A 25,743-nucleotide genomic window follows, 5' to 3' on the forward strand; every position below is an offset into this window, starting at 1 on the left:
TCTTCCTCCTAGTGTTTTATTATCAATTTGAAATTGTTTTTTGTTTTGTTGGGGATGTTTTAAGGAGTTAAACTCATTTGGTTAACTTGTAATTTCCTTGGGAGGATGATTAGAACTTAGAAGGGCATTTTTGTAGTCAGGGAAATATATAAAGTATGCATAATTATCTGGGGTGATAGGTTTATTTATATCTTCGTAAAATGGATTTTGCATGTAGTGAAATATTAAGAATACATATTATGGATGCATGTGGTGATAGGGTTATAAACTTGTAATAGATGAGTTGAGATATATAGGATTCTTGACGCACTATATAGTTAAGGAAGAATTTGAGGCATTCTTCTTCCAGTGATTTTTAGCCTATGATCAATTTAATAATATATATATTTGAAAATTTTCCTATAGTTAATGTTGACAATGTTCCAATTCGGCCCTTTTATCGCTATTTGTACGCACTTTATTTCTTACAACTGCTCCCTAACCCCAAATGGACTGACCGGTGAAGTTCTTTAAACTTTAGTCAATTGCATGAAATGAGTTAGTAATTAGTCATAATGGCTTAAAAGTTATAATAACCCTAAACAACGAGTTTATATTAATGTTGGGGCAGTGTGTGGTTATAGAAGTTATTGATAATTTATTACTGTCCTACGTTTATTCTTCAGTAATTAGTACCTCGTTTTTATTTCAAATTATCTCGTTATTTATTTATTTTTTTACTTATGCACAATATTTAAGACAATAGTTAGTTTTTATTCAAAATATAAATAATTAGAAAAAGATAAAAATATTTTTTCGTATTATTTTTGTCTATTGATTTATTTTATTTTTTATTAAATTTTATAAGAACTATTTGAATCATATAATAAAAATATTAAAAATAAAAATAAAAGATAAAAACGCAAACTAAATGCATTCTAATTGGAAAGAGTTGAGAGGCACATTTTTATAGTTTTACACGTTTAATTATAGGTAGCTACTCTCATAAACATGTTAAAAATATTTTTTTATGATGATTTTTATTTAAAAAATGTAATTTATTTGTTCAACATTTTAAATGAAAGTAATTTTTATTTCAAATAAAAATCAAATTCTACAATCTATCATCCAATGGTTAAAATGATATATTTTTACATGACAACAATTATTAAATCTTCGTTGGAGTAGCCACCTTAATTATATATCATGATGTTATTAAATTATTTAATTTGATGATATGTTATAAAATAAATCTACTCTGTATATATGTCAAATTATGTTTTGTCATATCCATAAACTATTCAATCAAACTATCAATTGTCTGAAAAGTTTTTTGAATATAATTATGCTCTTCTTAAATTCTTATAAATAAAAAATTGAGATTGAACGATAATCATAATATTAAATTATTTTACATGGACAATTCATGAAAATGCTTTTCAAATTTCAAGAACTAGGCTATATAATTATTAAATGGAAGAGTTAAAGTAGTTACACTTACCGTTGTCCCTAAAATAAATAACTGCACAGTATAGTATTTCTAGAGAAATATTCTCCATGTTCGTTAGGTACGAGTTAAAGAGGTAAAGTGGTGTTACTTCAATAAACCAAACTTGCATTCGAATTATTTGGCTTAATCCCTCCCTTAAATCTTATTTAAAAAAAAAGAGACAAAGTACGTAAAAAAATATGAACCAAATATTACTTTTTGTTTCTAGAAAAACCATTCCACACGCAATGGACTCCCTAGTTCTTACATTTTAGAAAAATCATCTTATGTAGCTGATGTAATAATTATGCTGCTTAGATCTTAGTCCTATTATTTTATTCAAATTTTGTTAATGTTTAAAAAAAATGTAATATCTTAATATCGTAATTGTATTGTCAATAAGAATTAAAAAAGATTGAAAATAACAAATAAAAAAAAATGCGAGATGTTGGAGGCAAAATAAATTACAAAAATTAAACAAACAAAAAATTAAAGAGAAGATGAAGAAAGAAACATAAACATAAAAGAAAAGAACAAGTAAAAGTAGAAGACTTTTATTAATAGAAAATGAAAGAAAACAAATTACAAGTGTTTGAGTTTAAAAAAATTACTTAAAATTCCTAATTTTACCCTGCGATATGACAAGAGGCTGAAAGCGTTTTTAAGTATTTTTCAAAAGAACCGAATTCTCTACAAAATATGCCTAAATATTTATTTATAGACTAACTTAATGTATAGTTACCAAGTGAAAATTTGAATGACATTTGTAACTTTCTGCATTCCTCATTTGATACCAATTTAAAAAATCAAAATAAATAACTAAACTGTCAAATGACCTAATTTAATTAAAACAAACACAAGTATTATGTATAGAAATATCAATGTATAATTAATTATTTTATTTTCATATTTTTTTATAAAGTATCTTATTTTAAAATGTTAACTTAGAATATCAATAGGAGTACTCATACAGTATTGTACTTTTCTTTTTTTTTTTGTTATTTTTATTTATTTACCTACCTATTTATTTATTTTTATTCTGACCAAACAAAAATAAAATAGCTCAATATCCTATCGTTTTGTAATACTTCGGAGAGAGAGAATAGATTAGTGTTTAAACACCTAAAAACTTCTTTTTTAATTTTGTGTCTTTCATTCTTCTAAATTTTATCTACTATGGTGGAATTCTTCCACTCACAAGGGTTCAACTATACCTAGTTCTTCTGATATTTCAGGCAAGATTTAATTGCTAGTTTCATTTTTATTTAGCTCTTTTCTATTGTTGATTTAGAGAAACTCTAACCTCAAAAAATGGTGTAAATAATATCTCTTGTATTATCTATGAGTACTAGAATCTTACTCTGAAGAGCATTCTTTTTTTTTCCTTTTACATTTTTTTGACTCAAATTAAGATTTGACTGTTGAACTCTTATTCTTCAATTCTACTATGTTATTTTTTTTCACTTTTTTTATGTTTATTTTCTTAATTTGATTATGAGCTAATTATATTATTTGGTATATTGTTGGTATTTACGATTATAGATAATTTTTTTTAAACTATGATCTTGTTCAATATGTTTTCTATTCTTCAAATTACATGCATGTTCTACTGTATCAAATTTTATGAACCAAACATTACATATTACTTTTTGAGCGTGTTCATGTGGGATGGAATTCAAATGCTATCTTAGTCCTTTTGAATTAGGAAAATAATAGGATATTCTAATGTCTAAAAAATTATCTCTTCTTTTTTGTCCCATTGTGAATTTGAGATAAAATTTTAAATAAGCTCAATTTTTATTCATTTCTTATGCATTACTTTTTACCTTTACAACTTGTTTGTTGATTGTTGACAACCTCGACACCCAATACCTAGATTTTTCAATCTATACTCTTATGGCAACCTCAAGCCACCATCTATTAACAAGTCCTTTTTTTATCTGAAGTGGTCATTTGTGATAAGTCGTTATAAAAAACGGCAAAGATTTTACTCTTGAACTAGAGGTCTCAAAATAAAAAATGTGGAAATCTCAGGTGCTGCTCTCCTTCACCATTGACGGTGTAGACTCAGCTTTCACTGGCTCTATTATCTCTCTTAAAGTCATAAACAAGATCAAAAATTTTTTTTCTGGTCATTCTCAAAGAAAATATGTTGCTTTTCAAGACTCTCTTTCCATTTGATACTTTGACTCCAACAACAGGCTATTCAGAAATCTCCCAAAGATCAATATTGGAGGCTACCATACTTGGTTAGATAAGGTTGAAACTGAGAAGATGACCTTGTGGAAAGAGATTGGAATATATGATCTAATTTAGCTTAGTAAAAACTCTTACACTGTCAATTCAGGATTAATGGGATGCGCATTGTATTTTTGGGATGAGACTTCTCATATTTTTCACACCCCATACGATATGATTACGCCTACTCTTTTGGATCTAGCTGCTATAACTGGCCTACCTCTCTTGGGAGAGAAAATTTTAACTACTACCAAGTTGACCACAAGAGTTAAGTATGCCATTTATATCTCTTCCACCACCTATTAGAGCTTCATTCTCAATAACAAAGGTCAAGATGAAGAACTTGTTTCTGATAATGAGCACGTAGTCTTTCTTTTCTATTGGTTGAGCGGCATTGTTTTCTATGCCCGGAGTATTTAAATCGAAGACACTTATCTCCCATTGGCCATTATGTTAGCCAAAAATAGGAAGTTGTGTTTAGCCAAATTATTTTTGGCTCGACTATATCTCACTCTGGATTGGATCACAGACCTTATGAGGGAGTAGAAGAGAATCACTAATGTTGACGGTTCCGTTTAGTTTTTTCAATTGTTGATGTCTACCATTTTTGAGTCTAAGCTACAACCGCGTTTGACCCAAAAAGGTCCAACATATTCTGTGATTGCAGGACACCATATACTCAACTTAGTTTTTTCCGACAAGTTGATGGCCTCACATGATAAAATGAAACACTTCTTCCGTGCTTTCTATTACTTGCCATAGAAAGATCACAACTTTAATTTAACTCCTTTTGCTAATTGTCAAACTGGTCTGGATTGGTTGACGCGATCTCTTACCCCAGCTAAGACTTCACAAAAGGAAAGTATCACTATTTGGTCATAATTCTTGACTCTCCAACTACGTTTTGCTGGATTCTCAGGTGAAGATGACCTAAAAACAACGGTCTATATGCCAAATGTCATTTTTAGACTGTTTGGATTAGCTCAAGCCATTCCGTCCCCTTACCATCTTCAAGAGTCTCAATCTTTGCATATCAAAGCTACTTCACCAGAAGATCTGTTGAAATTTCAAAAGGACAATTCTTCGCGGAGAAATAACTTTCACCTATTTGCTTTTAAACCTTGTCTGTTAACCACATACTCATTCTTTTCTTGGTGGAAAACCTATTACTCTTCTATGAAGGTCACTTTTAGTATCTATTGTCAAAGGATGAACACTACTCTTGTAATGCAACAAATGAGGAGAGCATCAATCGTCAAAAAAAGGTAATTACTACTAAATTATTTGTTCATTTGAATTCAAAAAATTTTATAGAGGAAAAAATCACCTCACTTGCTGCCAATCCTCCTTTGAGAAAGACTTCTGGTAGGCTTGTAGGAAAAAAAGAAATTCAATTTTAATTACTCAAGCCGCCGGATAAAAAAAAGACTTGAACTAATTGTAGTGTCAACATCTTCAAATAGTGATGATAAGAATGACACATCAAATACATCTGATGGCAACCTTGACGGACCGGCAGTCTCTCAGAAAAAAGAAGAGGAAAACGAGAACAACTCGTCTAGTGATAAAGCAGTGAGTAAAATCTCTTCGGAAGATAATGATGTTGATGTCCTTAGCCTCAATGGTCAACTTGCTTATCAGGTATTTTTATATATTCTCACATCCTCCATATTAAAAATAGCATTATCTTGAAGAACTTAAATGATGATGATGCCTCTCATGCTGATTTTTTTAATCTCATTAATTACCTTCATCCTCATTTCACTTCTTGCTTTAGGTCATCGCGACTCCTACTCCTTCACTAATTGTGCCTAGCACTGAAAATCTGATAGCTGCCACATCTGATAAACCTACACCTAATCCCAAAGCTAATAAGGTATAACATGTCATTTAGCCTGATTATTAGTATCTCTTCCTTATATCCTTTTTTTTATGTTGACACCTTCTTTTGCATTTTTGTTTAGCTTTAAAATTCTGAAATACCTCTGAGTGAACAGTCAGAAAAACAAGTGCCAATCATTTCCGTTCATGCTCATACCCCTAATGTGGTGAATGATTTGTTGTCTGACTCAGAAAGCTTGAATGAAGCATATGCATGTAGTATGGATACACAGAAGACCATAGTTGAATCTTGCTCTACCATTCAAAGTAACCTTTCAACAGAACAGCTCCATGTTACACCTCCTATAACCGAGACTGCTGACAAATCCATCTTGCTTTCGTTGGCCCAACAACTCGGTGTCATTCTATCCAAACCTCTTTTGACACTTGCCACTAATCTGAACCTTAAGACTCAGCTTTCTGATATTCTTCAGACCTTTTGCATTACACCACATCCTGAGACTATTGATCCTTTGTTGATTAGCTTACGAAAGGTTTATGAGGACCTTTACATCAAATTTTATGACTCTCAAGTAGCTATCTCCTCACATTAACACTCAACTGAAGATTTTTCTAAATTGAAACAAGATGCCTCATCTTTTGAGATTGCTAAAAATATCCTAGCTGCCCATATTTCGAAAGTTAGATTGGGCTCATGAGTTATCTGAGGAGATTCAAAACTTGGAACAGCAGCTGACTGTCAAGAAAGGGATGAAAAATAAGCTGGACCCCGCTTTGAAAAAGAATGAAGGTCAATTTGCCAAAGCAAGCAGCATGCTTGATAGTAGCAATGCATCCTTATAGTCCCTTGAAGAGAAGATGCTTTGCTTACATGAAGCTGCAAAAGAAGCCAGGAACTTCCAAACCGCTCTCCAAACTGAAGTTACTCATTTGAAAGAGATATTTGAAGCTTAGTCTTGTGTTTCTTATTTGAACTTCTGTCATTTTAATATGTCGCTGCAATCTTCACTTTTTTGAACTTTTAGAGTTTTTTTTTTATTTTTTGCTTTTGTATGCACCCTATCTTTATTTTGTAGACTGGTTGACACTTGTTATCTTTGGAAAGTTATTACATTACTTCACACTGAACCAATTATTAATATCACAGTGACCTCTTTTGTATTTCATTTGAGATGACCTCCATATCTATTTATATCAGGTTGCACTGGTGCATGTCATCTGGTGTGCATTCGCCTCAAGTGCTGTCAAAGTAAATCAAATGTGCATTTGTTGACATGCTTTTAGCTTTACACAGGTTTATTCACTAAATCTTTTATTTCTATATGTTGGCATGTACTATACTGTACTCAAAGAATGGTAAATTATTTTCTGTATTGACTCTTATTTTAAATTAATACCTTGGACACATATTTGCATCATAAACTTAATGCTTTATACTGTCAATGAAACTTGCAATTCATAGAAATCACATGGGTATGTTAGTTTTTACAAACTAAATTACAAATATAAGTTAGCTCTTTATTTTAGCCCTTAACATTTTAACTAGACATTTTTGTATCCTTAAACATGTGGAATGTTTATCTCATGAATGTCTGGCCTATATACTTTTAAATACTTGCCATTTATTGAAAGAATTCTTCTTCCTAATCCGACTTCAATAATCTTATAGGCATTTTCAGAATAAATCTTATCAACCATATAAGGTCCTTTCCAAGTTGGAAACCACTTACCATAAGTTTTTGACTTTTTTTCTATATGCAAAATTGCTTTCCACACTAAATCTCCAAATGCAAATGTCTTTGCTTTAACTCGGCAGTTGTATGATTTTAACATAATCTCTTTTTGTTGAATCACCCGCTCTAAAGCTCTCAACCTTTTGTCATCTAGTTCAACGAGCTCATCATGCAAAGAATTCCAATAATCTACTACTGGTATCTCATTTTGTCTAGCCACCTTTATACTTTGCAAATTGATATCAATTGGCAACACCGCATCATGACTGTAAACTAACTTATATGGAGTGGTTCCAGTAGAACCTCTTGGAGAATTTCGGTAAGCCCAAAGAACTTGACAATGAGTTTGGTGCCAATTTCTCGACTGCCTTTCAATGTATTTTTTAATTAATACAATCAAAATTTTATTCGCTGCCTCTACTTGTCCATTGGCTTGGGCATAATACGGTGTAGAAGAAACTATTTTTATATCCCTAGACTTAGCATATTCCATGACTTTTTTTTCCAATAAACATGGTTCCTTGATCAATAGTAATAGACTGAGAAATTCCAAACTTATGCATAATATGCTCCTCTATGAAATCAATTATTTCATTGTGAGTCACATCCCTTAAAGGGATAGCCTTTACCCATTTAGAAAAATAATTAACACAACCAAAAATGAACTTATGACCTTTAGAAGAAGGTGGGTGAATCTGCCTAATCAGATCTAAAGTCCATCCTCTAAACGACCAGGTTTAATTATAACATGCAATTCTGACACTAAAATATGTTGAAGGCTTCCATGTTTTTGGCATTCTTCACATGACCTAGCATAATTTATACAATATCTTTGAATAGTTAGTCAATACAATCTTCTCCTATTTATCACCCCATTTCATTTTTTCCTGATTGATGGGCACCACAAATTCCCTCGTGCACTTCGGCAAATGCCAAGTACGCTTCTTTTTCTCCCAAACATGTCAAGAGATTTCCATCAACAGATTTTTTAAACAAGACATTATTCATTAGAACATAACTTTGAGCCCTATATTTAAGTTTTCTATCGACACTAAAGGCTTGGATTTTCTAAATATTCCACAATTGATACTCTTCAATCTTCTGGGTCTAGTTTTTCTAATAACAACACTTTTCTCTTTCTCTCAAAGACATAAATATGTCCTTTATCCTTACCAATTTTTCTAGTGTTGAGGACTTGATCTTATATCTTGAAGCAATTTGAGCTAATTCATTTGTTTCTTGATTTAACTCCCTTGGAACATGCCTTACAATGACATTGTCAAACTCGTTCAACAACTTTGTAGCCATATTAAAATTCTTTCTTAAATTTTCACTAACACACCTATACTCAAGTAATACTTGACGGACTACAAGCTGTGAATCTCCAAAAATTTCCACATTTTTGACTCCTCTTTCTAATAATAATTTCAGTCTCATTATTAACGCTTCATACTCTGCCTCATTGTTGGAACATGAATAATTCAATTCAAAGAGGAATTTACTTGGCTCGCCACTTGGAGAAATAATTAAAATTTCTATACCAATACCACCTTTATAGTATGAACTGTCAAAATATAATTTCCAAGGCACCAAATCAAAAAAACCCAGTAAACTCTCATCAATGTCACTACAAGGATGGTCAACCAGAAAATCAGCTAGAACCTGACCCTTAACGGCTCTTGTAGGAACAAAATGTAAAGAAAATTCTGTTAAGGCAAACATCTATTTTTCTAGTCTACCATGTAATATTGGAGAAGACAACATATATTTAAGAACATCAAATTTAGAAATTATATAAACATTCCTAGGAATTAAATAACACTTAAGTTTTAAACAAGAAAAATATAAAGCTAAACAAAGTTTCTCAATTGGAGAATAACGGCTCTCAACATTATTTAGTGCACGAATTAGGTAATAAATTACTCTTTTGTTGCCATTTTCATCTTCTTGAGCCAGCATTCCACCAATTGTTACTTCAGAAGCTGACACGTAAAGTTTTAAAGGTGCTCCGTGCCTCGGAGGTGTCATAATAGGATGATTAGTCAAGTACTGCTTGATGTTGTCGAAAGCTTCTTAGTGCTTTGCTTTCCACTGGAACCCTTCATCTTTTTTTAACTTGAACAGAGGCGCAAAAGCCTTAGTTTTTTCTAACAGATTGGAAATGAACCTTCTAAGGTAATTGGCCTTCCCTAAAAATGCTTGTAGTTGTTTTTTGTTAGCTAGAGGAAGAGCCTTTAAGATAGCCTTTGTCTTGTTCTTGTCAATTTCAATCCCTTTTTTCTATATCAAGAAACCAAGAAAATTCTCTGCACTCATACCAAAAGCACATTTTAAGAGATTCATTTTCAATTTATATTTTCTCATTTTTTAAATATTTTTTTAAATTTTCTAGATGCTCTTTTTTAGCATTTGATTTGACAACCACATCATCAACATAAATTTCTATAAAATTTTTAATAAAGTCATGAAAAATTTTATTCGTTGCCCTTTGGTAAGTTGCACCAACATTTTTTAGCCCAAATGGCATCACAACCCATTCAAAAGTTCATAAAGCACCTGGACACCTAAATGTAGTTTTTGACACATCTTCCTCAGCGATGTATATTTGATTATAACCTGAATATCCATTCGTAAAACTTAAAATTTCATGACCAGCAGTAGAATCTATCAACATATCACCTATAGGCATTGGATATTCACCTTTTGGTGTTGCAGAATTTAAATCTCTATAATCAATGCAAATCTTTAATTTTCCATTCTTTTTCATGATAGGAACAACATTAGAAATCTAGTTGACATACCTTGCTGTTCTTATAAACTTAGCTTTAAGAAGTCTTTCAATCTCCTCTTTAATCTTCTTCACGACTTCAGGAGCAAATCTCCTTGGTGGCTGCTTGATAGGTTTGACATTGGCCTTTAGTGGCAATTGATGCTCTACTAATTCACGACTCAAACCTGGCATTTCTTCATAATCCCATGCAAAACAGTCACAATATTCCTTTAATATCTCCACCATTTCTTTTTCAAAATCATCAGACAACATCTTGCTCACATATGTTGGTCTAGGATGATCACCGTTACATCTACCTCCTCCAAAGGATCCTGCACCTCAACGTTTTTCACATTGTCAGTATTATTATTCTCAAAACCTAAAGGACCATCATCATATATACAATCATAAGGTACACTATCAATGCATCCTTCTCTGTCTGCCATATAGGCTAACAGCTGAGCCAATTGGCTCGTCAACCTCATCATTTAAGTCTCTCTTGAGGCCATATTTGCCCCGGTCTTAGGGACCAAAATAAAACCATTCATATCTATTTTGCACATCTCAATATTTTCAAAATTAAATGCCTTGGTGTCAACTGTCAATGGCTTGACTCCAGGATTATACATCCTGAACTCCACATGCATCTCATCATAGTAATAGGTACTATTGTTAGCAAGAACTTCTTCCACTACTCTATCTTCATTCCAGAAAATTAATTTTTGATGTAGAATCCAATCACGTCCTAAAAGCAAGTTAAAACCAGCTTTAGATGGAACAACAACAAACAGAGTTGGCCTATTGATAGAACCAATCTTAATTGACAACAGAACCACACCTCTAACAAATGAAGTCCTTCCATTAAAATATGTGACCCTAATGCTACTTTTGATCAAATCCTTTTCAGTCTTTCCAAGCCTTCCCATCATTCTTTCTGGCATGAAATTGACAACAGCTCTCCCATCAACCAAAATCTTATTGACTATCCTTCTATCAACACGAGCCTTGATATGTAGTGGACGCAAATGTTCCATGTCATTTTCAGTAGGTTTCTCAAACAATCCTCCACCACACATATTGTCATCTAGCAATAAGCATTCGCTTCTAGGAAAGACATCATAACAATCATCCTCTAATGATTCCACTTCTCGGACTTGACTATACTCCTTAGACAATATTGACACCACAGCTATAGGTTGCTTAACACCAAATATTGCTTCTAAGCTGTCATCAAAACCAGTGTCAAAATTATCAGTAATTAAATCTTCATCTTTTTCTTCCTTGTTTTCAACCATTACCTTCTTTCAAGTCAGATTCTTCTTTATATTTTTATTGTATTTAGGGTGATTGGAAGAATTGCCTGTTTTTGCAGACTTAGCCATGGTTGGCAAAGGAGGAAAATCTGCACCGTACCCCTTGTATAGATCTAAAGGAACATACTTAGATATATTTTCTTTTTCCTCAAAAGTTGTAAAAGGAGAATACTTTGAAATATTTTGACAATTTGGTCAAAGAGAATAACTAGGAACCTGCGGCATGTTAGGATTATAACAAGAATAAATTAGCTTTGAGAGAATAGGTATATTTTTTGGAATATATACACTACCTTCATCTTGTGCATGATTCATGTTCCATAATTGGGACTCATAATACTTGGGCTTAAAAGGTCTAGGCCTCACCCACTTGTTTTTTCCTCTTGAGAAAGTAGTAGGTTGATTCTGCACATTTTTCACATTTTGGACCCATTTATTGTTTGAAATTTTGGTGGGAGGAATCCTTGTCATTTGAGAAAATCCATCGAGTTTTCCATCAATCATGACTATAGTCGTCATCTTCTGGTTGACCGGTTGTATCCCAACGTTGTCGACACATTTGTTCAAAGAAGTCTGACCGCCTAACTTTTGTTTTTCCTTTGCTACCTTTCATTTTAGCTCATTAGTTTTATTCTCATTTTCAACAATATTCTTTTTCAACTCAGCCTTTTCTTTCTCTTCAACTTTATACATTTTAAATTCTTTTGCAACTTTTTTGTCAAAAATAGCACTGCACTTTGGGCACATAACAATGGTGCTGTCAGATTCTTTAAATTTCAACAAAAAAGTCTAACAAATCCTCACCAGGACGAGGATAAACTGGCTTCTTATCTTGCTAAAAAATCCTCAGATCTTTATTTTCATCTTGAGCACTAGTCATTGTAGCGTCAATTCCTACCATGTTGACTGTCAAATTAAATAGCTCAACATAATTTGAATCAGCAACAAATGGTTCAGTGTCCACCTTCATATCAGTTTTATCCTCAAACTTCAACCTTACCTCCTCAATGGCTTTTTGTATCAAATCCCTGAAACAGACGCAATTATTAGTGGTGTGTGAGAATACCTGATGAAACTTACAAAATTTTTTATTCTTTATTTCATCAGTTGAAGACATCCTTTTTCCTTCCAGTAAAATAAGCTGCTTATCTTTTAATAAAATTTCAAATATTTGATCTGCCTTAGAAATATTAAAAGAATAAGTCTTATTTTCAACTTTGGAATATGAAGAAATTTTTTTCCTTTAACAGGCTTCAAAGACTTGCACACATAAGGAGGACCCCCTATGTAATTCAACAATATAAACCTCTTTCTCATCTGAATCACTACTATCAGAAAAACAATCAACATATGCAATCTTTTTAGAACCTTTTTTGAAATTCTCCTTTTTCTTCTTAATTTGCTCTATCTTTCTTACTGTCTCAGCTAATTGGAAAAGATCTACAGTATGTTGATTAAAATTTTTTTTCCTAACTCCAAATTCTAACTAATTAGTGGCCATTTTGACAACTTTGGTTTCTGAAATTGGAGTAAAACACTTATTTCTCATGTTTCTAAACTGTGCTAAATAAGTGTCAATGGATTCTCCCTCTGCATGTCTGATAGAGAATAAATTTGTAAGGCTAACTTTCAATTCACCTCGAAAAAATTGATCATGAAAATTTCTTTCTAACTGAGCGCAAGAATGAATAGAATTCGGTCTCAAGTTGGAGAACCACGTAAATGCATTTTTTGTTAAAGAAGAAGGAAAATATCTCATCTTGAGATATTTATTAGAAGCTGCTTCTCCAATTTCAACAGTATATCGAGCAATATGCTCTACTGTAGATTCATTTTCTTCTCCAGAAAAATTTGTAAGGGATTTTGGAATTTTCCAACCCCTTGGAAGCTCTGCTTGTTGGACACATTAAGAAAAAGTGAACACAAAATATGGCCTATTTAAGTAACCAACATTAAATTCTAAACGGTTTAAAACTTGTTCAACGTTCCTAGCTAGATTATAATGCCATTCTAAGTTATTTTGCCTAAGTCTTTTCAACATATCATCAGCATTTTGACCATGTCTAGGCATATGAACGTCATAATTAAGAATTGCTCCACCATGTTGGTTGACATTATCAAGTCCTAAACCAAGGTTATCATTTTTTTTGGTTTATAGGTTTAACCGGTTTGACCGTGGTTGAACCGTAAAAACCGTTTTATAATAAAATAATAAATAAAATATAAATAAGCACATGAAAATATAATTATAGTCTAATCTAAACTTTAAAATATCATTCAGATTAAAAGTACTACATAAACCAAATGTTATAATCTCATTCAAATACAAATTCAAAGTTCAAAAGTCAACAAACAAACAACCAAACATAACATAGCATCATCAAAATGAGCCAAATTTGTCATCAACCATCAAAATCCTCCATAATTTGCTGCAGATTTGCGTCATTGATTTCATCACCTTCATTTCCACTACTTGGACTAGAAAAAGCAAGTGGTGCAGCATAAAATGTACTAGTACTACCACCACCACCACCTTGATCTAAATCAGCATCAATCTCATATAAGAAAATATAACACATTATCAATAAATTAAAGATCAAAGCTATTGTAATTTATTGTCTGTTCAATAAACTATAATACTCACCAAGCAAGTCTTCAATATTACTTGGAAGATCAGGCTCTTTTTCAACAACCTCTTCCGTCACCCAAAAATCAACCTTATCAATAGTTTCAATATCGATTGGATCATATTGCAACTTTTGCTTTCTTTTTTTTCTTTCATTCCTAACAAATTAAATACAATATATGATAAGCCTAGTATATTAGCTATACAAAATCTAATGATATGAAATGAAAGGATGAAATATATATTACCTGGATTTAAGACGCAAATTATATGTAACATACACAATATCACTTAGCCTATCATGTTCCAATCTATTCTTTCTTGCTGTATGAATTTGATCAAAAAAACTCCAATTCCTTTCACACCCTGAAGAAGCAGATGCTTGGCTAAGAATGCGAACTGCCATTTTTTGTAAACATGGAGCAGAACTACCAAATAACCTCCACCATTCATCTATAAATTACAATCCCATATCTCATGTATTAGTTATCAAATTAAGGAAATCAAAACATAAAATAAGTAAATAACTAAAGCTTATTATCAAACAGATATTATTACCAGGTTGAAGTTTTTTTGCAGCTGGAACAGCTTCAGGCCTATCAAAGCTTTCCTTTCGATCTCAATATAAGTGTATTTCTTTCATTGCCTCAACTGAATCTAAATTATTAACCTTGCAATGCAATGTAACAAGATCAAGTAAAGCTCGCATGACATCAGGTGATTCTCTATAATTTTCAGAAAAAAAGCAATCAGGATTCAAGAAATAGGCTGCTGCGTGAAGATTTTTTTTCAAATGTTTGTCCCATCTTGAGTTGATAATCTATGTGTAAGGTTGATATGTACTCTTCCTATGCTTGAACATTTCTTTGATTCCATTTTCTGACCTCAGCATACCTTCATAAACAATTCCCAATGATGGTTTATCATCGGCATCTACCAACCTCAGCAATTTAATCAACGGACTCACAATTTGGCATACAGTAAAACAATCATCCCAAAATTTATTGTCTAGGATAATTGCACTCACAGCTCTACCATTAGCACTCCTTCCTAATTTGTGTCCGGTAAAGTGTGTATCAACAACCAATTGTTGTAATTCCGATTTGTGCTCAAAGATACTCATCAACAACCTCCTTAGTTGGTAACTGACTCAGAGTTTGTTGTTCCTCTTGCGCTATTGCTTCATCAATTGCATCCTCACACTCATCGGTACCCTCTTCGTTGAAACTTACTTTCCTTTTACTAGTTTTACTTTTCTGAATCTCTTTCAATAAACCTTCTATTTGTTTTTCTACATCATACGGGACCTTAGAACACTTCTTAATGTCTCCACCTATCTTCACCAAATGATTTTTCATTCTATTAATTCCCCCGCCCCCAAAAGTACTCAGACAAAATAAGCATTGGTAATGCGGTTTTCTATTTATATTCTGTAAAGCAACGTATCTCCAAGCAGGATCAGTTTTCCCCCGAACACTAGAAGTTTGTGACTGATTTTCGTTACTCGCGGGAGGAAGAGAACGTTCATTCGAAGCAGAATTATTTTCAACATTATTATTCCTAGGTAGGTCTTGGTTGATACTTTCTTCCATACCTAAATATTACCAGCAATCCAACCCAATAATCCCAACTCTCAAGTTCACAACAAATGAACAAACAACATCCAAATTCCAAAATCAGAGTATACAAACAACGTCTCAGGTTCAAAAAATTCTTTGTTCACAAAATCATCTCTCAAAATCAGAGTATACAAAACCAGAGTTCACAATGACAAAACCATGTCACAAAATCAGAGTTCACACAATCAGATTTCACAAAATTAGAATTCACAAAATCATGTCACAAAATCAGTTCATATTTCATCACAGAATCAGTTCATATTTCATCACAGTTTCATCAGAATTCACAGAGTTCACATATCACTATATCAGTTCATAACAGTTTCAGAGACTCAGAGTTTCATCAAAATTCTTTGTTCACAGAGTTCACAGAGTATCAGATTTCATCACAAAATCATGTTCATAACTAAATTAAAATTACCTGGAAATGAGGAAATCTACTGCTTTCTCTCAGAGCTCGAAGGACTTCAGGATTTAACAACGCTTCAACGCTTCTCTATTGCTTTCTCTCAGAGGCAGAGCTCGACGGAGGTGACATGCGAAGTGGCTGAGGGCGCAACGGAATTGAGTGCGCGACGGAGCTGACGGCGGGACGGTGCTGACTGCGCGAGGTATCTGACGGCGTGACGGACCCAACGGCGCCATGGAGCTGACGGCGCGACGGTGCTGACGGCGTGACAGTGCTGAAGGCGCGACGCTGCTGACGGCGTGACGGTGCTGAAGGCGCGACGGAGGTGAGTGCATTGAGGGCTTCAGGCGTTCTGTCTCTCACAGTGGTGGGTCGTGGTGGGTCGTGGGTGTTGTTTTGTCTTCTGTGGGAGTGGGACGCTGGAGTGAATCACGAAAGTGCGATCTGCGAAGGAGAAAAGGGAATTAGGGTTCCCATAGCCCAAAACGGCGGTGTTTTGCTGCAAGGTTAAAAAACCGGCCGGGTCCCGGTTTGGTTCGACCGACCGGTAATCGGCCAGTTCGTCGGTTCAACGCCGGTTTTTAAATTCTGCAATTTTCCTTGTTATCCGAACCGCTTTAGCGTCCGGTTCACGGTTTGACCGGTTCGATCGGCCGGTTCGAACCGGTTTTCAGAACATTGGTGTTTTCTAAAAGCGGATTTAAAACTGTCACCATTTGATGAGTTAACATGTTTACTAGATTATGGTGTCTTTTATCCATTTGTTGCCTAATATTTGCTAAAGATCCAACGGTTTGACTAGGTTGATTAACAGGCATTGCTCTTGACATATCAGGAAACACAAACATGAAATTGTCTACCCTAGTAACAGTGGGTATAGTAGAATCAGATGTGCTGTTATTTACTGTGTTAATAGCATGTGAAAAATTTTGTTGTGACATATGTGAGCTTGATACCCCAGAAATAGGTACATTTAATATGCCATATGGATTCTGATAAAGAGGATTTTGAAAAGTTGAGTAGAGAGGCACAGACAATCCTTATGTCACCATGGTAGGGACATACTCCGGTGGCAAGCCATAAGGCGGCCGCCCCACGGTATTTATGTGAGTTGCATTTAACCCTGGATGGGCATGACCAATGCTTTCATGTCTCACTGATAGCAAGGTAGGCTCTGTATTTAAAATCATGGGAGAATTTCCAAATTCATTTCCTCTAGTCTCATCGCTGGAAGTAGAAGAAGATGCTGCAGATGCATTTGACATGTCAACTAACGCTGATTTCTTGGTCTCTGAAAACACAATCTTCTCACTACGTAACCACATGAAAATTCAAAACTCTTGATTTTTCTTTTGACAAACTACAATCTATTGACAAAGTTCCACCAAGCGTGCCAATTTGTTTTGCTCGAATTTTGTTAATGTTTAAAAGAAAATGTAGGTATCTCAATGTCGCAATTATTGTATCGTCAATAAGAATTAAAAATTATTGAAAGTAACAGATAAACAAAGAAATACGAGGTGCCGAAGGTAAAGTAAATTACAAAAATTAAACAAACAATAAATTAAAGAGAAGATGAAGAAAGAAACATAAACGTAAAAGAGAAGAACAAGTAAAAGTAGAGAAATTTAATTAATTGAAACTGAAAGAAAACAAATTACAAGTGTTTGAGTTCAAAGAAATTACTTAAAATTTTTAATTTTACTTTGTGCTGCCAAAGGGCTTAGAGCATTTTGGGTTTCTAAGTATTTTCTAAAAGAATTGAACCCTCTACAAAATTGCCTAAATATCTTTTTATAGACTAATCTAATGTCAACTGACAGTTACCAAATAAAAATTTGAATGGCATCTGTAACTGTTTTTGCACTCCTCGTTTGATACCAATTCAAAAAATCAAAATAAATAATCAAACTGTCAAATGACCTAATTTAAGTAAAATAAACATAAATATTATGTACAGAATATTACTATATAACTAATTATTTTTTTTTTCATAATTTTTTATAAAAATAATATTTTTTGTCTAACACCTATATATATATAAAAGAGAGAATTGAGAACATGTTTGATTTGATATGGAATAAAGAAAAGAACAAAAGAACGTTACCTTAGAGGGACAACTACTTGTTCATCATGATGTTTAAACATTCTTTGCCTCCATATTTAAAAGTTAAAACAAACGAACAAACACATAGGTGTAATTATCATATATTCTTTTCTTGCTTTCAATTTAAATCTTTTCTTTCTGACAAAACATAACCCCAAAATTCATTCCTTGTGAATATTATTATTCAATAATAATGGGATCACCTCACAAGTCAAATCCAATACTATAAATATCATAAGAACATGGTCCAAACAACACGGTGAGGAAGTTTCTAATTCATTGAACTTGATTAGTTGTTCGTTTGTGTTTTACTCTTTGGTTCAAAGTTATTGCAAGTTTTTACTAGAATGGATTCTAGCTCGGGCCCTGTGTTGAAGAGGGCAGACACTATTGCTGATAGCATGCCTGATGCATTGAGGCAGAGCCGCTTTCACATGAAGAAATGCTTTGCAAGGTACTAATATATAATATCAGTATATAAAATTTAATATTCGTGTAGCATCAACAAGTTTTAAACATAAATCTAATTATGTAACACTATCTCAACGAAAATAGCTATTTTTTATATTTATTATATGGATAATCATTAAAAAATAAACCGAATATCATTGAATAACCATATAAATTTTTTTATAACATCATTGTATCAATAATAAACTTTCTACATATAGTGATTTCAGAGTCTCATGACGTGAACATTAGAATTAGATAGTTGAAAAGAAAAATAAAAAGGATATAGAGAATATTTTTGTACATAATTTCGTAATCTTTAACTTTTGAGTGTTTTTAAATATTGATATGATATCTGATTGGTTGGAGTTATGGATGAATTCATGTGTTAGGTTGTGTGGACAAGTACCCCTAATAAAATTTGAAAATTGTTTTAGTAGTAAATAATAATTATATTTATTTGTATCTATTATATTATTAAAATTAATCTCATTATATTAAATTATTATAAAAATTAATTTATTGTTATCATATATACTTTACTTCCAATATCAAAATGTTTAGATTCGTCATTGGTAGGAGTGGTAGGGAAATTAATCTCTTTTCAATAATCCTGAGTCATAGTATATTCTTCATCACAGATTTATTAAATTCATAATAATAAGGTCCAAATTACCAAATACACGTGGTAGCAAAAAAAAAAAAAATTGATGGAATGGTTATAACTAGCAAAGGATTTTTTTTTTTTTAAGGAAATAATAACATGTCTTGTTCCACTTCCGTAATTTGTCTCTTTCATTTCTTTTATAACATTTTTTTGTGGATGTAAAAACATGAAACAGGTTTGTTGCAAGAGGGAAAAGGTTATTGAAACACCAACAAATAATGGAAGATTTGGAGAAAGCAGTTGAAGACAGAGGTGAGAGGAACAAGCTTCTAGAGGGCTTGTTAGGTTACATCCTCAGCTCCACTCAGGTTCCATGAAACAATGATCCTCACTTCTCTCTTTTCAGTGATCAAAAGGGTGTTCATATTTATAAACTTTGAATTGTGTTGCAGGAAGCTGCTGTTGTTCCTCCTTATGTTGCTTTCGCAGTCCGGCCGAATCCAGGGTTCTGGGAATTTGTTAAAGTGACTGCAGATGATTTGCAAGTGGAAGGTATTGAGGCCACAGATTACTTGAAATACAAGGAAATGATATTTGATGAGAATTGGTAAGTGTTAAAATTTCTCTCCAAAGTAATACCCTATAATTTAATCACAAAAATGTAGCAGATTAGTGAAACTTAAGTTGAATATGGATGCAGGGCAAGTGATGAAAATTCATTGGAGATAGATTTTGGGGCTATAGATTTCACTACGCCACGCATGGCGCTTTCTTCTTCGATTGGCAACGGACTAAACTTCACCACGAAGATCTTGAGCTCAAGGTTGAATGAGAGGTCCCAAAGTTCAAATGCATTGCTTGATTACTTGTTAAGCCTTAATCATCAAGGAGAGGTGAAAATGAAAAGCATGCTACTATAAAATTCTTGAACAAGATAAATAAGAGAAAGCTGAATTCATGTTTTCTTCTTTTACCGTTATGGCAGAACCTTATGATTAATGACAAATTGAATAATTTGACAAAGCTTCAAACAGCACTGAAAGTGGCTGAAACATATGTTTCTGCTCTCCTCAAAGATACACCTTACCAGAGATTTGAAGAAAGGTCAACATCTAACTCTTTTATTTTATTTCTTTAGTAACTTTTTAGAATTTAATTTTGATACATTGTCAGTATGAAACAGTTTTAGACGTGCATCTAATCATATAACGTCATATTAACAAAAATTACTACTTTTTCTATTGATTGTGTGAATGGTCGTCTAAAAAAACGAATGTGATTGAATGGCTGTGCATGCATCAAAATTAAACTCAACTTTTCAAGGGTATATTTCTTAAGATATGAATTTCTTTTGCTGTGAGCAGGTTCAGAGAGTGGGGATTTGATAAGGGGTGGGGGAACACTGCAGGGAGGGTTAAAGAGACAACGAGAATGCTTTCGGAGGTTCTAGAAGCTGCAGATCCATTGAAGTTGGAATCACTTTTCAGCAGGCTTCCAAATATGTTCAACATTGTTATTTTCTCCATTCATGGCTACTTTGGACAAGCAGATGTTCTTGGATTGCCGGATACCGGAGGCCAGGTAAGAAATCCCTTCCTTTCACATGATTTTGTTACGAGTACAATTTTAATGCACTGACTATTGGCTAAGTTGTTTTTGTTGATATGACAGTATAAAAGTACGTAATTAGATGTCTGTGTAAGAATATTGTTATTAGATTTTTCGACATAACAGATTTAATTAAAACCTTGAAGTTGTAGTATTACTCTTTGTTATCTAACCAGAAATTTTATTGAAGTGAATAATCTTTTGATTTGTTGGGGTTATTTTTTCCAACAGGTAGTTTATATTCTTGATCAAGTAAGGGCCTTAGAAGAAGAGTTACTGCAAAAGATTAAGCTACAAGGCCTTAGTGTGAAACCACAGATTCTTGTGGTAAGTTACTGAGGTCTAATCTAGAATATTACAAAATACTAATCATGGTTCAAAAAATGCAAATAACACTTGATTTTCTTTTTTGTTTCTAATTGTGATCCATGCACACAGGTTACAAGGCTCATACCAGATGCTAAAGGGACCAAATGTAACCAGGAACTGGAACCTATCATCAACACTAAGCACTCTCACATTCTTAGGGTCCCCTTTTGGACGGAGAAGGGGATCCTCCGGCAATGGGTGTCGCGCTTCGATATCTACCCTTACTTAGAAAGATTTGCGCAGGCATGTCCAATCATATCTTTATTTCATTCTTCAATCCAGTGATGTTTTTTACCGTTCATGTTATCTTTTATCATAAACAGGATGCTACTATCAAGATTCTTGATCACTTGGAAGGAAAGCCTGACCTCATCATTGGAAATTACACTGATGGAAACTTGGTCTCATCCTTAATGGCTAATAAACTTGGAGTAACACAGGTTGATTTAATCACCTACCTTGATGCATATATAAATAAGAATTAATAATGTACATTAACAAAGAAAAATTAACAGTAGAGACTAAAAAGAGAGTTTACAAGAACCAAAAACTTAATTGACTCTTATTAACACTTTAACTAAGAGTCTAATACTTAAAACCTTGTCTAAATGAAGGCAACCATTGCTCATGCTTTGGAAAAGACCAAATATGAAGATTCAGATGTCAAATGGAATGAATTTGATGAGAAGTACCACTTTACAAGTCAATTCACTGCTGACATGATCTCAATGAATTCAGCTGATTTCATCATAACTAGCACATACCAAGAGATTGCTGGAAGGTATATTGGCTTTATTTTAATTTCTTGTGAATCATACATTCTTATAAATTCAACTCAGATTGACATTACTTGGAATACAAGTAACTTTATTTTATTGTGTAATCAGCACGAATAAGCCGGGACAGTATGAAGCTCACACTGCATTTACCATGCCGGGGCTATGTCGTGTCGTGTCTGGCATCAGTGTCTTTGATCCAAAGTTCAACATTGCCGCCCCTGGCGCTGATCAATCAGTGTACTTCCCTTTTACAGAAAAACAACAGCGATTGATCGAATTTCATCCAGCTATCGAGGAACTACTTTATAGTAAGGATTACAATGAAGAACACATGTAAGTGTTTGTCCTTGAATTTACTGGTTTATTGGAAATATGTCACTTTAATGGCCTAATTCCAAACCTGAAATGTGTTTGGAACAGAGGATATTTGGAGGACAAAAAGAAACCGATCATATTCTCGATGGCTCGGCTGGACAAAGTGAAGAATCTCAGTGGCCTAGTGGAGTGGTATGCAAAGAATAAGAGGCTGCGAAGTTTGGTGAACCTTGTGATTGTTGGAGGGTTCTTCAATCCAGGCAAATCAAAAGACAGAGAGGAAATCTCAGAGATCAAGAAGATGCATTCCTTGATAGAAGAATACAAACTCAAGGGCCAGTTCAGGTGGATTGCAGCGCAAACAGATCGCTACCGAAACAGCGAGCTGTATCGCTGCATTGCAGATACAAAGGGAGCTTTTGTGCAGCCAGCAATGTATGAGGCTTTTGGTCTCACAGTGATTGAGGCTATGAACTGTGGATTACCAACTTTTGCTACAAATCAAGGAGGCCCTGCAGAGATTATAGTTGATGGAGTCTCAGGATTTCATATTGATCCTTACAATGGAGATGAATCAAGCAACAAGATTGCTGATTTCTTTGAAATCTGCAAGACTGATCCTGAACACTGGAACACAATCTCCAAAGCCGGTCTTCAACGCATCAATGAATGGTAAAATTCTTAACCACATTCATAAAAATGTGTTTGGAGAAAAATGCAACAATGTATCTATCTCGAGCAAAACTTTTCTGTCTTGAAACACTTATCAAACACAGCGTCAGGGATGGATTTCTTAATGTGAATTCTTGTGTGTTGTTTGTAGCTACACATGGAAGATATATGCAAAGAAAATCTTGAACATGGGATCAATCTATGGGATCTGGAGAAGGCTAAATAAGGAACAAAAGTTGGCAAAGGAAAGATACATCCACATGCTCTATAATCTCCAATTCAGGAACTTGGTAATTTTCTTATTTCAGACATGGTTAATTCCTTTCACCAAGAATTAATAATTATTCAAAAAAAACATATACATAGATTTAATTGAGTTGCCTTGCATTGCAGGCAAGGAAAGTTCCCATTCCTGGTGAGGCATCCTTTGATCCTGCACCAATGGCAACAACTGTAGGAAAAAAATCTGCACCAGAAGGAGCATCACCTAAGATCTTGAAGCCTGATGTTGCAGCAGCACCAACTTCCAAGATTGAACCTCAGATTCCAAGGCAAGTCACATAGTACAAGTAGTTAAATTTCATTTTAATCATGATGTTCATCTTTCATAACACCAGAGTCTTAACTCTGGACACTCAATGGGCTAAATTATAATATTTTATCACGAGAAATTATTGCATATTCATAAAACAGTTTAGGTGCTATGTATTTCATGCATTTATAAAGGGACATATAAGTATTTATTATAACAAAAATATATTTTTGAATAAAACATCACTTTATGAATTACTGCCGGATAATCTTTTTCAGTATTTATGAATGTTGTATTTTAATTCGTATATTTTTGTATATTTACTTATAATTCATATATATTATTTTTTATAATTTGGTTATTTCAGTTGAATTATAATTAAATCAGTTAAATCACTAAATTGACAAATAATAATTAGAACGGTTTAAAACCTCAAAAAACACACACATTGATAAGATATCAATAAGATTACAAGTTTGTCATAAGCTTTTGTATTTGCTAGTCTTTGTTAACTAAAGTAGGTTTTAATTTGCAGGGATGAGGGTAAGGAAGTAATTTCCCCTCAAGAGAGTAGCATTTTAGGGACAAGGAATCGCTTAAGTTGGTGGATTGGCATGATTGGATCTTTGTTCATCCTTCATTACTTCTTACAGAATTTGGATCGTATATTCACATGGAATAACAACAATCACATGTAAATTTAGTTCATTCGTTCTAGTTTTAACTCAAACACTAATGAGTTTACCTTTCTGTAGTTTCAGTAATCTTATAAAATAAATTGTACCAATAAGAGAAAGTTCGAAAGTGGCTTGTCAATTATTCCAAAACATTAATTAATAAAAAGCTCTCGTCGACATGGATTCATCTTGTTGCATCATCTTTTATTTTTTTTTTCCCCAAGCATTGCAAATCATAATCCAGAATATAAAATTGAATACATGCCAATTATATTATGTGTACATAAAAAATTAACTACTAAATTTCTACATAATATTTTTGTAATTTAATATTTCTTTCCTTGCCATTCAAAATCTGCTCGCTAAAGACTATCATTTAAAAAAAAAAGAAGAACGAAAATTCATACAATAACTAAACCTTATCCATTAGGTGGAATTGGTTGAAAGTTACACTCCATTTTATAAGTCAAGAAAAAATACACTTTATATAAGTTAAAAATTTGATATTATTATTGTACATTCAACTTAGAAACTAAAGTACACCAATAAAAATTAAGGGAGATCAATTGTAGAAGAAGAAAAAACAGATACTTTAAGTTTTAAAAGATGCCACTGAGACTTAGCTCAATTGGTTGAACCATATGCCTCTTAATATGCTGTACTCGAATTCAAACTTTGGCGAATGTGCGTGTTGAATATGAGCCCTTTAGTATTGTGTGGGTGAGTGTGTAATGTGAGTGTGTTGTGAAACTTAGAAGTTACTAGAAGTTACTGAAAAATCCTATATGTGTCAAGTTACTAGAAGAACTAACAAATGTATAGAAAGGGTAACATAAAGAATCGAGCACTAAATGAATGAAAAGAATTATTATTATTGCATATCATCAAAATACAAGTGCCGGTTTATTTATATACTAACCTCAGCACTACTATATTCAATAACAGCTTCTGCATTATGATCGTTGCTAAGCTAATAGAATCTTGAATGACTATTTTGATGTCTTTACAACTCCCGCAAACTCAAGGCGGGTGAAGCACAAGCCTGAGTTTGTCTCTGAACTTTTCGAAAAAATGGCTTAAAAGAGGTTTTGTTAGGACATTCACGATCTGTTCTGATGCAGGGATGTGTGTAACTAGAACCAAGCCTTGATTAACTCTATCACGAACAAAGTATAGATCAAGCTCGAAGTGTTTCGTTCCGTTATTTAGTACTAAGCAAGAAGCACAACGACATGATATCATAGTACACATCAGTGGGGGCATTCATACAAGGTTGATGCGTTTCGGTGAAGAGTGTTCGGACCCATATCAACTCAGCAAAGATTGCAGCAAGCGCTCTGAACTCTGCCTCTGTTGAGCTTCGACTAACAGTGGTTTGTTTTGTACATTTTCATGAGACAAGTTTAGAGCCAAAATGTATGCAATCTCCTAATGTTGATTTTCTATCTTCCAGATCCGAGGCCCAATCGGAATCTGCAAAACCAATCAAGCGAAGGTCATTAGATTTATGGAATTGAAGATTAAGAAAAATGGTACTTGCCAAGTATTGAATTAAGCGCTTTAACGCAGTCCATTGATCTTGTAATGGATTTGAGAGGAATTGACTGAG

General features: G+C 33.3%; 1 protein-coding gene across 1 annotated transcript; it reads left to right on the forward strand.

Annotated features, from left to right (window-relative positions):
• Positions 1–18,384: 18,384 nt before the first annotated feature.
• On the forward strand, positions 18,385–24,321 carry LOC107490724 (sucrose synthase 7-like). Its single transcript, XM_016111534.3, has 15 exons — positions 18,385–18,579; positions 19,418–19,550; positions 19,635–19,789; positions 19,883–20,075; positions 20,168–20,286; positions 20,547–20,763; positions 21,022–21,117; positions 21,229–21,402; positions 21,483–21,599; positions 21,774–21,940; positions 22,047–22,271; positions 22,359–22,925; positions 23,077–23,215; positions 23,319–23,476; positions 23,993–24,321. Exons 1-15 carry the CDS (start codon positions 18,473–18,475, stop codon positions 24,153–24,155), a joined length of 2,730 nt encoding a protein of 909 aa, XP_015967020.1. The 5' UTR covers positions 18,385–18,472; the 3' UTR covers positions 24,156–24,321.
• Positions 24,322–25,743: the final 1,422 nt, after the last annotated feature.

Source organism: Arachis duranensis, chromosome 5 (genome assembly GCF_000817695.3).
Source record: "Arachis duranensis cultivar V14167 chromosome 5, aradu.V14167.gnm2.J7QH, whole genome shotgun sequence".
Taxonomy (NCBI): domain Eukaryota; kingdom Viridiplantae; phylum Streptophyta; class Magnoliopsida; order Fabales; family Fabaceae; genus Arachis; species Arachis duranensis.

Bases quoted from the DNA above. Each gene is read 5' to 3' on its own strand.
- LOC107490724 (XM_016111534.3), top strand. From the start codon at position 18,473: ATGGATTCTAGCTCGGGCCCTGTGTTGAAGAGGGCAGACACTATTGCT. The intron at 21,941-22,046 runs GTATATTGGCTT...TTGTGTAATCAG, and splicing joins TACCAAGAGATTGCTGGAAG to CACGAATAAGCCGGGACAGT. The intron at 23,477-23,992 runs GCAAGTCACATA...TTTAATTTGCAG, and splicing joins ATTGAACCTCAGATTCCAAG to GGATGAGGGTAAGGAAGTAA.